General features: G+C 40.6%; 1 protein-coding gene across 1 annotated transcript in view; it reads right to left on the reverse strand.

The window, feature by feature from the left end:
• The window catches only part of ATAD5 (ATPase family AAA domain containing 5), a 61215-nt gene that overhangs the window by 14437 nt on the left and 32535 nt on the right, over positions 1-14243 (reverse strand). Inside the window, 9 exon segments of the mRNA XM_017890862.1 lie at positions 1083-1147; positions 2475-2533; positions 2535-2566; positions 3326-3459; positions 4312-4488; positions 9597-9747; positions 9844-9983; positions 10865-10944; positions 13449-13545. Of these exon segments, the coding sequence (XP_017746351.1) occupies positions 1083-1147; positions 2475-2533; positions 2535-2566; positions 3326-3459; positions 4312-4488; positions 9597-9747; positions 9844-9983; positions 10865-10944; positions 13449-13545 (935 nt within the window).

Here is a 14243-nt window from a genome sequence, read left to right on the forward strand (position 1 = left end):
ATGATTTTTACATATGTTACTTGTACAAAATATATTCATTAGGTTATTCATGCAAGGGAATTTTAATTCCATTTAAATTTTACCTCAGAAAAGCACTGTTAATAGGCAAAAAACCTAGTGAACATTGGAGCCTCATAAAAATTTTTTTAAGTTTAAGAAAAAACATTTTTAAAGTAAAAAAAAAAAAGAGAAATATCAGAAGTTTCCTAAAACTTAAAAATTTTAACATATTCCTTAGAAACCACATTTAAATCATAGCTTTTTTTTCCTTTTTTTTTGAGACGTAGTTTCACTCTTGTTGCCCAGGCTGGAGTGCAATAGCACGATCTTGGCTCACCGCAACCTCCTGAATTCCAGCGATTCTCCTGCCACAGCCTCCTGAGTAGCTGGGATTACAGGCATGCGCCATCACGTCCGGCTAATTTTGTATTTTTAATAGAGACGGGGTTTCACCATGTTGGTCAGACTAATCTCGAACTCCCGACCTCAGGTGATCCACCCTCCTCGGCTCCCAAAGTGCTGACATTACAGGCATGAGTCACCACGCCCAGCCAGGTATTTATTTTTTTTGAGACTGAGTCTTGCTCTGTCACCCAGGCTGGAATGCAGCAGTACAATCACAGCTCACTGCAGCCACAGCCTTGACCTCCTGGGCTCAAGCAATTGTCCCACCTCAGCCTCCTGAGTAGGTAGGACTACAGGCATGTGCCACCATGCCTGGCTAATTTTTTGTATTTTTATGTAGAGACAGGGTTTTGCCATGTTGCCCAAGCTGGTCTCGAACTCCACAGCTCAAGCAATCTGCCCTCCTCAGCCTCCCAAAGTGCTGGGATTACAGGCATGAGCAACTGTACCTAGCCTTATTGATTGATTGATTGACCAGGCTAGAGTACAGTGGCACAATTTCAACTCACTGTAACCTCCACCTCCTGGGTTCAAGTGATCTTCCTGCCTCAGCCTCCCAAGTAGCTGGGAGTATAGGCGTGATACCACATCTGGTTAAATTATAGCTGTATTTAATAATAAATTACTTTTACATGATTGTGATATGTAATTTATGGTTATCAAAATTTAAAACTTACCAGGGAAGGAGTACTGAACTTGATTTCTTCAAAGCAGCCATCAAACATTAAACTAAATGTTGGATCTACACACACACACACACAAAAACATTCTTAAACATTAAGACCACTAAGTAACTTTTTCCAGTTATACTTTTCTGTGAAAATATTTAGCACCCCCCTCCCCAACACCGCCTAGTGCTGTGGTACAGTCATAGCTCACTGCAGCCTCAAACTCCTGGGCTCAAGTGATCCTCTGCCTCAGCTTCCCAAGCAGCTAGGATTATAAGCTCAAGCCGCCACGCCCAGATAATTTTAAGTCTTTTGTAGTGATGGGGTCTCACTATGGTGCCCAGGCTGATCTCAAAACTCCTAGGTTCAAGTGCCCACCTTAGCCTCCCAAAGTGCTGGGATTAAAGGCATAAGCCACCACACCTGTCCAACTATAATCTTCTAATAAAACTACCAGCTGGGCATGGTGCCTCATGCCTGTAATCCCAGCACTTTGGGAGGCCAAGGCAGGTGGATCATGTGAGGTCAGGGGTTCGAAACCAGCCTGACCAATATGGTGAAACCCTGTCTCTACTAAAAATACAAAAATTAGCTGGGCATGGTGGTGTGTGCCTATAGTCCCATCTACTCAGGAGGCTGAGACAGAAGAATTGCTTGAACTCAGGAGACAGAGGTTGGAGGTTGCAGTGAGCCGAGATGGCACCACTGCACTCCAGCCTGGGCAACAGAGCGAGACTCTGTCTCAAACAAACAAACAAGCAAACAAACAAAACAAACAAAAAACCCACCTAACTTGTGATTAATAAGATTTTCTCAATATTTTAGAGTACAATCACTACCAAATGGGCATTAATTTGTAAGTCGAATCTAGTCTCATGAATATTTATAATTGGAAAAATATTAGAATATTATTATAGTATTTCCAATTTTTTTAAAAGGAAATTGAATCAGTTTTTTAAATGAAACATTCTGTGATAATTCTTTAGAAGATGGATCAATTCTGTTAGGCTAATGATAGCTAAATATACAATAATCCATAAGAAAGTGTTATCAGGGGCAAAAAAGTGGCTAAGTTCAGTATTAAGGAACAGCGGAAAGGTTGGGTTCCATAAAAAATCTTGACCACTAAATAAGATTTAGTGATCTAATCATAGGTATGATAAGGACGCCAGGAGAAGAATCTAGTACTTTCCCTACTAAAATACCTTTACTAGATCTCTTATTTGCATTCTAGAGATTGTTCTCCACTTTCTAAATATCTAACACCCAATATAGTAATCCAAAGTAGTATCCATTTTTAAAAGTAATTGCTATTTGTAAGTTAATTATAATTACTCCAGTCTGCAGACGAACTACAGATTTGAGTAACTGTTTAACTGAAGTAAAATCATTGTTACCTACCACTTGTAGTAAGGATTACAGGTCGTTTAGTTGTTGCCATGAATGTTTTGATTGCATTCAAAACCCAGCATCTTCATCAAAATTACATCAACCTACCAACAGTTTATTAGAATATTAATGTAATAACAATACACTAATATCAGTTATGTACACATAGTAAATATTCTACATTTATGTTAGAGACAAAATTTATGAATTTATGAAGTGTGAATTCAGCCCATGTTGAAAGTTTATGTCATACACTATAATGAATTTTAAAATTATCAACTATTAAATGTTAAAAACAAATGCAGTGGCCGGGCACGGTGGCTCAAGCCTGTAATCCCAGCACTTTGGGAGGCCGAGACGGGCGGATCACGAGGTCAGGAGATCGAGACCATCCTGGCTAACATGGTGAAACCCCGTCTCTACTAAAAAAATACAAAAAACTAGCCGGGCGAAGTGGCGGGCGCCTGTAGTTCCAGCTACTCGGGAGGCTGAGGCAGGGGAATGGCGTAAACCCGGGAGGGGGAGCTTGCAGTGGGCTGAGATCCGGCCACTGCACTCCAGCCCCGGCGACAGGGTGAGACTCTGCCTCAAAAAAAAAAAAAAAAAAAAATGCAGCCACCTATTAACTAGATAGATATGAATCAGAATTTATACAATCATTTAACAATAATTAGCAGCTGTGAATTAATCATCTTCCTGAAAAATTATTCTAGAGTGGACAGTTTCATTTGCTTTAATTTCAGATACACGTATTCCTGACCTCTTTAGCTATTTTACAATTCTTTATCAGAAAACATATATAGTATTCTTTAAAGTAAGTCTTTCTCATGAGCTCTCACAAATGTATACTTCTATAAGCCTACCTCCTCAAAAAGAATAAGAGACGTTGCATTTTTTCTGCTGGGTTCTTCAGCTCCAACATCTTTGACATTTGAATTAGTTGCATTTGTAGATTTAGTCTGAGTAATTTGTTTCTGTTCAAAAGAATTTTTTATTCCTGCATAAATACAATATTGATATTTTAGGTAAAATCAACTTTTGCTAAGACACTGGATATATCCACAGAATAAGCTCAAACTGAAATCCATTATCAAAACTGAAACAGGACGGGCGTGGTGGCTCATGCCTGTAATCCCAGCACTTTAGGAGGCAGGTGGATCACCTGAGGTCAGGGGTTCGAGACCAACATGGTGAAATCCCTACTCTATTAAAAATACAAAAATTAGTCGGGCATGGTGGCACACACCTGTAATCTCAGCTACACGGGAGGCTGAGGCAGGAGAATCACTTGAACCCAGGAGACAGAGGTTGCAGTGACCCAAGATCATGCCACTGCACTCCAGCCTGGATGAAAGAGTGAGACTCCGTCTCAAACAAACAAACAAAAACTGAAACAAGCTGGGCATGGTGGCTCATGTCTGGAATCCCAGTACTTTGGGATGCTAAGGTGGGTGCATCACTTGAGGTCAGGAGTTCAAAACCAGTCTGGCCAATATGGCAAAACCCCGTCTTTACTAAAAATACAAAAATTAGCTGGGTGTGGTGTTGTGTGCCAGTAATCCCAGCTACTCAGGAGGCTGCAGCAGAAGAATTGCTTGAACCCAGGAGGAGGAGGTTGCAGTGAGCCAAAATCGTGCCACTGCACTCCAGCCTGGCCTGGCAATAGAGCAAGACTCTGTCTCCAAAAAAAACTAAAACAAAATATTAACACTTCTATATGTAGAACCTTCAGTGTAGCTGAGATTTAATAAATAGCAACAGGAACTCGTAAAATGTGTTCATATTTTTATGTATAAGGGTCATTATTATTAAAAAATATAAAATTTAATTTGTCAGTTTAATGTCTTACCTTTATTATTTTCCAGAAGCATTCCTATTTCTTCATTATTTTTAAGTTTAGGAGATACTTTAAAATAATTTGCCAAGGTTTTGGGAGGAAGTGCTCGCTTTGGTCCACTACTTTTTGGTGATGGTGGAGGAACTTTTCTTGGTGATGTAACAACTTTCTTAGGGGAGCTTATTTTTTCTGCCCAAAACAAATTGCATTTAAAGATAAATATTCTAAAAATCATACAGGTAGCCAGATAGCCACATTCTATATTTCTACTCTTAACAGTTAAAAATTCAAGACACAGAAATTTTCTTTCATTCTTACAAATACTTTGTACATTCAAATATTACTATATTTATTTATTCTACCAGTACAGAAGGTTAAGCCAGTCATTTAGAAAAGATACTACTCCTCAAGAAATATATATTCTTTGTGGTTTTTTTTTGAGACAGGGTCTCATTTTGTCAACCAGGCTGGAGTGAAGTGGTATGATCTCAGCTCACTGCAGTCTCCACCTCTTAGGCTCAAGCAATCCTCCCGCCCAACCCCCAAGGAGCTGGGACTACAGGAGCACACCACAACGCCTGGCTAATCGTTTGTATTTTTAGTAGAGATGGGGTTTTGCCATGTTGTCCAGGCTGGTCTCAAACTCAAACTCCTGAGCTCAAGCAATCCGCCTGCCTCAGCCTCCTAAAGTGCTAGGATTACAAGCGTGGGCCACTGTACCCGGCCAGAAATACACATTCTTACAACAAATACTGTTCACAATCCCCAAAAATGAAAAACAGTTCATTTTTTTCTACACCTGCTTAAAGTCAGAAGAGGATGGAGGGAAAATAACAGTATACACTGAGCACATTACAAAACTTTGTTGTTCAACTTTAATTTAGACCTGCAGTAAATTGCAAGCAATCTCAAAAAATATATATATGTGTGTGTGTATATATATATATGTTGAATAGATATCAATTTATAAAAACACTCACCATTTTGTCCTTGTTGTTGTTGTTTCTTTTGAGACGGAGTCTCACTCTGTCACCAGGCTGGAGTGCAGTGGCACGATCTCAGCTCACTGCAACCTCTGCCTTCTGAGTTCAAGTGATTCTCCTGCCTCAGCCTCCTAAGTAGCTGGTATTACAAGCACACACCACCATGCCCAGCTAATTTCTGTATTTTTAGTAGAGACGGGATTTCACCATGTTGGCCAGGATGGTCTCAATCTCCTGACTTCATGATCCGCCCGCCTCGGCCTCCCAAAGTGCTGGGATTACAGGCATGAGCCACCGTGCCCGGCCTTTGTCCTTATTTTTCTTATTTTGATATAGACCAAGGACTGCTTGATCATGTATGAATACCAGTCCAAAGACTGGTTTTATTTATTTAATTTTTCTGAGACGGAGTTTCACACTGTTGCCTGGGCTGGAGTACAGTAGCACAATCTCAGCTCACTGTAACCTCCACCTCTCAAGTTCAAGCAATTCTCCTGCCTCAGTCTCCCAATTAGCTGGGATTACAGGTGTGCACCACCATGCCTGGCTAATTTTTCTATTTTTAGTAGAGACAGCATTTCACCATGTTGGCCAGCCTGGTATCAAACTCCTGACCTTGTGATCCACCTGCCTTGGCCTCCCACAGTGCTGGGATTACAGGTATGATCTACTGCACCTGGCCCAAAGACTGGTTTTAAAAATACATGCTTAGCCAGGTGCAGTGGTTAATACCTGCAATCCTAGCACTCTGAGAGGCTAAAGCAGGAGGATTGTCTGAGCCCAGGAGTTCAAGTTTGCAATGGGCTATTATTGCATCACTGCAATCCAACCTGGGCAACAGAGGAAGACCTTGTCTTTTCAAAAAATAATAATAAAAAACAGGCAGTTTTTATTTTAAGATACTCAGTGAGTAGTTAGCTAAACTATATCTTCTTTCTAAAAAATTTGGCCAGGCATAGTGGCTCACACCTATAATCCCAGCACTTCAAGAGTCCAAGGCAGATGGATCACCTGAGGTTAGGAGTTTGAGACCAGCCTGGCCGACATGGTGAAACCCTGTCTCTACTAAAAACACAAATATTAGCCGGACATGGTGGCGCACACCTGTAGTCTCAGCTGCTTGGGAGGCTGAGGCATGAGAATCACTTGAACCCAGGAGACAGAGGTTGCAGTGAGCCAATATCACGCCACTACACTCCAGCCTGGCGACAGAGCAAGATTCTGTCTCAAAAAAAAAAAAAAAAAAAAAAAAAATTTCACACCAAAAGAACCACCTTCTTGCAGAAACGGCTAACTATAGGTCTGGGACATCCTGACACGCCGGAAAGCAAGGAAAATATCAACTATTGCTGGGTAATGTCAAAAGGACACAAACCAATTAAAATAGTTCCCTGCTAGCTAAAGATGGAAAAATATGAGCACCAAAAGAAAGTAAGGTGGGATTCTGCTTCTAGCCAAGGTATAGAACTGGCACTGGATTTATCCTCCCATCAGAAATAAGAACAAGAAAACTGGACATAATATATGAAATAACACTTTTCAAGATTTTTGTCATCATGCAACAATGGACAGTAATCTCTGAGATACAAATAACAAATAAGGTGAACACTAGAATTGCCCAGCCTATTGCCCTGAGAAAATTTCCATAGTGAGGGGAAAGTCAATCCATGTTTTCTGAGTTGAGACTGCACTAGAAACCTAAGGAGGTTGGCCGGGTGTGGTAGCTCATGCCTGTAATCCCAGCACTCTGGGAGGCTGAGGCGGGCGGATCACGAGGTCAGGAATTTGAGACCAGCCTGGCCAACATAGTGAAACCCCATCTCTACTAAAAATACAAAAAAATTAGCTGGGCGTGATGGCGGGCGCCTGTAATCCCAGCTACTTGGGAGGCTGAGGCAGGAGAATCACTTGAACCTGGGAGGCGGAGGTTGCAGTGAGCCAAGATCGCACCACCACACTCTAGCATGGGTGACAGTGTGAGACTGTCTCAAAAAAAAAAAAAAAAAAGAAAAAAAGAAAGAAACTTGAGGAGGCCAAGGCAGATGGATCACCTGAGGTCAGGAGTTCGAGACCAGCCTGGCCACCATGGTCAAACCCTGTCTCTATTAAAAATACAAAAAAAATTAGCTGGATGTGGTGGCGGGTGCCTATAATCCAAGCTACTCGGGGAGGCTGAGGCAGGAGAATCGCTTGAACCCAGGAAGTGGAGCTTGCAGCGAGCCAAGATTGTGCCACTGCACTCCAGCCTGGGTGACAAGAGCGAGACTCCATCTCAAAAAAAAAAAAAACAAATTACACGGATGATAGAATTAGTAACCAAGACCATTAAAACAGTTGTTATAACTGATATGTTCAAATACCTAGAGGAAAGACTGGATACATGGTAAGTAGAAACAGAAGATATAAAAAGGACCCAAATCAAACTTCTAGAAATGAAAACTACACTTATAGCAGTGACAGCATACTAGATACTACAGAAGAAAAGATGTATAAACTTGAATAAACAGTGATAGTAACTAACCAAACTGAAACAAAAAAAGGAAAAAGACTAAAAAATTGAACAAAGCATCAGTGTGCCAGGAGACAATTTCAAGTGGTCTAAAATACCTATAATAATAACTGGAGTTGCCAAAGGAAATGGGGAGGACAGAAAAAATATTTCAAGAAATACTGGCTGAAATTTTATCAACTTTCATCTTCCCAACTATAAACTCATATATGCGGCCGGGCGCGGTGGCTCAAGCCTGTAATCCCAGCACTTTGGGAGGCCGAGACGGGCGGATCACGAGGTCAGGAGATCGAGACCATCCTGGCTAACACGGTGAAACCCCGTCTCTACTAAAAAATACAAAAAACTAGCCGGGCGAGGTGGCGGGCGCCTGTAGTCCCAGCTACTTGGGAGGCTGAGTCAGGAGAATGGCGTAAACCCGGGAGGCGGAGCTTGCAGTGAGCTGAGATCCGGCCACTGCACTCCAACCTGGGCGACAGAGCGAGACTCCGTCTCAAAAAAAAAAAATAAATAAATAAATAAACTCATATATGCAAGAAACTCAACAAATCCCAAGTACAAGAAACATGAAGAGAAGTACACCAAGGCACGTCATAATCAAATTACTTAAAACCAGTGAGAAAATCTTCAAAGCAACAAAGAAATAATAAACACAAAAGAGGCGAAACATATTATATATATAAAAATCCATGAGTTCATAATAACACTTAAAAAATTAAACTGCACAAAAACTCACTGGTCAACTGTCAAGGTTGCTAGGACACCATCACTCTAAGTACTAATAAAAAAAGGAAAGAATGAAGCATTTCTGGTGCCTACAAACTGTATTTCAAAGCATCCAAAGAGTTGATGAGGAATAGTGCTTCCTTTTAAAATTCTAATAAATGCAAAAGAGAGAATTATAAAATTATCATTTTGTAATCTACAATGGATAATCTGCTATGATGTCATAGGAAGTACACAGGCCACCTATACATGTATGCCAGACCCAGAACAGAACCTGAGTCTAATCAAGCCCATAGATCTGTCAGTTTACAAGAAATACAGGGAAGAGGACTATGTTAACTGATACCATGAGGATATAATCAGCAGACAAATCTAGAATGTGAAAAATTTCATGACAAATGACTCTAATTCTTCAACAAATAAATGACATGAAAACAAAGGTGAGTGAATTGTTAGCGAGAGTAAAAGAAAGTTAAGAGACCTGAATCAAATGTAAGATATGAACCTTGTTTGGATCCAGATTTGAACAAATCATTTGAAACAATAGAAAACTGACATTAGACTGTATATGAGATGATATGAAGGAATACAGTTAAACAGATCTTTTTTTTGGAGACAGAGTCTCACACTGTCACCAAGGCTGGAGTGCAGTGGCCCAGTCACAGCACACTGCAGCCTCAACCTTCTAGGCTCAAGTGATCCTCCCACATCAACTTCCAGAGTAGCTGGGACTACAGACATACACCACCACACCTAGCTAATTTGTTTTTTATTATTTGTAGAGACAAGGTCTCGCTATGCTGCTTAGGCTGGTTGTTAACTCTGTTGGGTCTGATTATGATATTATACTTATGCTTTTCAGAAGTCCTTATCAGATAGAGATAAATATTGAAGAATGTATGGGTGAAATGATATGATGGTCTTCAGATTTATTTTAAAATAATCTGGCAGGGGTGGACAGGGAATATATATACGTGTAGAAGATAAAAAATAAATGGCAAAATGTTGATAATTAACATTATTTTCTTGGGTTTTGTTTTTTTCAAAACATTATGGCTTAAGGAAAATAATTTACTTACTTGGTGACTTGCCTATGTTGTAGCTATTAAAAAAATAGGGTTTTTGTGAGTTTACACCTTGTTTATCTACTTGATGGGACTGAGTAGCTTCCTTCAACTGAGATAGAATTTGTCTACCACTGCGCTGGGAAGAGGCATTCACTTCAAATATCTAAAAGAAGAAAAACGAAGGGAGAATGGTTTATGTCTCCTTTTAATCCAAGGGTAATTATTACACTGACATTCTCTCATCATAGCTGTTACTAACCTTAAATCCAAGCTCCTGGGCACAAGCATACACAGCAGCAGTTTTTCCCACTCCTGTTGGCCCTGTTATAAGGACAGTATTGCAAAGACGACTCTCTTCATCATCTGAACTGCCTTTAAAGTCTATGCCACCCGAGAAATCTGAAAAATTATTCAAATGCATATAAAATGGTAATTGCTGAGGAAGCAGTTCTACCTTATGAAATCCAATGATCTAATCCCACAAACTTCTTGCAATAAATGCTGAAACATTACTTTATAAAAAGTAGAAAATCAGGCCGGGTATGGTGGTACATGCCTGTAATTCCAGCACTTTGGGAAGCCGAGGCGGGCAGATCACAAGGTCAGGAGTTCAAGACCAGCCTGGCCAACATGGTGAAACCCCATCTCTACTAAAAATACAAAAATTAGCCAGGTGTGGTGACACACGCCTGTAGTCCCAGGTACTCAGTAGGTTGAGGTGAGAGACTCGCTTGAACCCAGGAGGCGGAGGTTGCAGTGAGCCGAGATCACACCATTGCACTCCAGCCTGGGTGACAGAGTGAGACTCTGTCTCAAAAAAAAAAGCAGAAAATCAAATATAAAATACCAATTAAGAAATTTTGGCCGGGCGAGGTGGCTCAAGCCTGTAATCCCAGCACTTTGGGAGGCCAGAGTGGGCGTTGATCACGAGGTCAGGAGAATTCGAGGACCATCCTGGCTAACACGGTGAAAACCCTGTCTCTACTAAAAAAATACAAAAAAACTAGCCCCGCCGGCGAGGTGGCGCGGGCGCCGTAGCTCCCAGGCCTACTTTGGCGGGCTGAGGCCCAGGAGAATGGATGTAAACCCTGCGTAGGCGGTCGTTGCATGGTGATCTGAGTATCTTGGCCACTGCCACTCCAGCCTGGGTGACAGAGCGAGACTTCCTTCTCAAAAAAAAAAAAAAAAAAAAAAAAGAAATTTTTATAGCAAAGGCTTTAGTTCTAATGTAACTCTAAAAATGTTCAGTGAAATGGTAAAAAAAAAAAGACACAAGATACCTTCCTGTTTCTCATCTCTTTTTCCCTTCAGATTCTGCCTTTCTTCCAATTCAGCTCTTCTTTTCCAGTCTTTCAACCAACTGCCACAAGAAAATGTGATAAAATAATTCACAGAATATAGCTATGCCTTAGACTTTATGTTAAAATGATTATTGGAGGAAGTTATGGCATATTGTTAGTTTCTCTGGCATTGGCCATTCAACTGATAAAGGGCTTTCTTGTTATTTTTACTAGTACAGCTTTATATGGCATATTGTTAGTTTCTAAACACTCCATAGTGTTTGTGAATCAACTAAAGAGTAAAATAGTTTTACATGGACATGAACATTTTTAAATGAAGTAGTTTCTGCCAAAATATATAAGACTATATGTGCAAGAATATTCACTGTAGCATTGTTCATATTAGCCTCTAACAGGAAAAACATAAAAATACACCAGTGGGGAAAAAATACATTATAGTACAGTCACTTAGAAACCAGTATACAGCAATTAAAAATAACTGAGGTGGCAGGGCAGGCACAGTGGCTCAGGCCTGTAATCCCAGCACTTTGGGAGGCGGAGGCAGGTGAATTGCTTGAGCTCAGGAATTTGAAACCAGCCTGGGCAACACAGTGAAACCTGTCTCTACAAAAAACAACATTAGCCAGGCATGGTGGGGTACCATGCCTTGCTTGGGAGGCTCAGGTGGGAGGATGGCTTGAGCTTGAGAGGCAGAGGTTGCAGTGAGCCAAGATTCCACCACTATACTCCAGCCTGGGCAACAGAGCAAGACCCTGTCTCAAAATTAAAAAAAAGAACTGCGGTATATTGTGTCATCACATGAAAGGTGCCTAATATACAATGTACAACAGAAAGATTAAGTTCTAGTCTGGAGCTAGAATGCCTGAATTTAAATCCCAGTTCCATCACTTTCTAGCTGTGTGACTTTGGAAAAATAACTCAGCCTCTCTACGCCTTGGTTTCTTCATCTATGAGGTGAGGACAACAGTATTTATGCTCATAGTATTTTTTTTTTTTTTTTTTTTGACAGTCTTGCTTTGTCACTGGAGTGTAGGGGTGTGATCATAGCTCACCGCAGCCTCGAATTCTTGGACTCATGTGACCCTCCTACCTCAGGCTCCTGAGTGGCTCAGAATCCAAGTGGGCGCCATCATGCCCAACATTTTTTTTATTTTTTGTAGAGATGGGGTCAACCTATTTTGCCCATGCTGCTCTCAAACTCCTGGCCACAAGCAATCCTCCTGCCTCAGCCTACAAAAGCACTGGGATTACAGGCTTGAGCCACTGTACCCAACTGCTCACAGTACTGTTCTAAGGATAAAAGGAATTAAGAACAGTACAAAAAAAAAAAGAATAATACAAGTACTTAAGAACAGTAGTACCAAGTTCACGCTATTAACTATAATTATGGGTCCATAAATCCTTAGGGCCAGATTGTTTTAGAATTAATTTTTCAGATACTTAAAAGGTTATTTAGTACATATACTGCATATTACATAATACCCCTAATGGGGTCTAGGCAATACACCCATAATCACTTAAGTTGGTTTGGTTTGTTTTTTCGTTTTGTTTTGAGACAGAGTCTTACTCTGTCGCCTAGGCTGCAGCACACGGGCACAATCTTGGCTCACTGCAATCTTCGCCTCCCGGGTTCAAGCAATTCTCATGCCTCAGCCTCTCCAGTAGCTAGGATTACAGGCATGCATCACCACACCCAGCTAATTTTTGTATTTTTAGTAGAGATGGGGTTTCACCATGTTGGCCAGGCTGGTCTCAAACTCCTAGCCTCAAGTGATCCACCCGCCTTGGCCTCCCAAAGTGCTGGGATTATAGGTGTGAGTCACGGTGCTGGGCCATCTCTTAATATTTTTATTAAAAAATATGTGAATTCTGGCCGGGCACAGTGGCTGACACCTGTAATCCCAGCACAGCACTTTGGGAGGCCAAGGTGGGTGGATCACCTGAGGTCAGGAGTTCGAGACCAGCCTGATCAACATGGCGAAACTGTCTCTACCAAAAATACAAAAATTACCCTGGCATGGTGGTGCACCCCTATAGTCCCAGCTACTCAGGAGGCTGAGGCAGGAGAATCTATTGAACTTGGGAGGCAGCAGCTGTAGTGAGCCAAGATCGTGCCATTACACTCCAGCCTGAGCGACCGAGTGAGACTCTGTCTCAAAAAAAAAAAAACCACAAAAATTTTGTAAATTCTACTAAGTGTAAAGGTACAACAAATTTCATGTAATCAATTCAATAAACTTTCATTATTCAGAATTTTTTGGATGTGAGAATTGAAGATGAAGGACTGGGGACTTGAATTAGTAGTACTGTGATCCCATTTGTTAGAAAGGAAGGAACTAACATATGCATAAAATATTTTTCTGGAAGCTTTTACGAAACATTTTCAATGATTATCTCTGAGAAGTAGAAATATAAGAAAAGAGGGCTATTTGTCACTTAAACTTCTACAATTTTTTGAAGATTTCATCATGAGATATATTACTTTATAACTACAATTTCGAAACAAAAATAGTAAAACTAAGATTGTAAACTATTTCTCAATTCCTTTACACATTTTACCAACCTATGTAACTTTTTTATAGCTAACTCATTTCCTATAAGTTCACTGGCAGTCTGAGGTTGATACTTTTCTGTCCAAAGCATGTCTTCAGTTCCAGAATCTAAAAAAAAAAAAAAAAAAAAAAAAAATTAAGGTATTCATTCTTTGACATAAACATATATGAATTATTAGTCATTTACATTATTATTACAATGTCACAGTAGGTATTTGCAGAAATATTTATATTTACAAAATGCCAGAGGTAATTTTAAAACATTACATTTAAAATTCTTCACACCAAACCCTTCCCCCTAAAACACAATAACCACCATAATCTTATTAAAATATTAAAGCGCACACTTAAACATTGTTGGGTTTTTTTTTTCTTTTAGGGTTACCATCTGGCCCAGCAATCCCATTACTGGGTATATACCCAAAGGAAAATAAACTGTTCTACCAAAAAGACACATGTACTCACGTGTTTATCAGCACTATTTAGAATAGCAAAGACACTGAACCTGGGAGACGGAGATTGCAGTGAGCCAGGATTGCGCCACTGCACTCCAGCCTGAGCACCTGAGCAACAGAGTGAGAGTCCATCTCAACAAAAAAAAGGCCGGGCGCGGTGGCTCAAGCCTGTAATCCCAGCACTTTGGGAGGCCGAGACGGGCGGATCATGAGGTCAGGAGATCAAGACCATCCTAGCTAACACGGTGAAACCCCATCTCTACTAAAAAATATTAAAAAAACTAGCTGGGCGAGGTGGTGGGCGCCTGTAGTCCCAGCTACTCAGGAGGCTGAAGCAGGAGAATGGCGTAA

This window comes from Rhinopithecus bieti, unplaced genomic scaffold (assembly GCF_001698545.2).
Source record: "Rhinopithecus bieti isolate Rb0 unplaced genomic scaffold, ASM169854v2 scaffold_19652, whole genome shotgun sequence".
In the NCBI taxonomy this organism is placed as follows: Eukaryota; Metazoa; Chordata; class Mammalia; order Primates; family Cercopithecidae; genus Rhinopithecus; species Rhinopithecus bieti.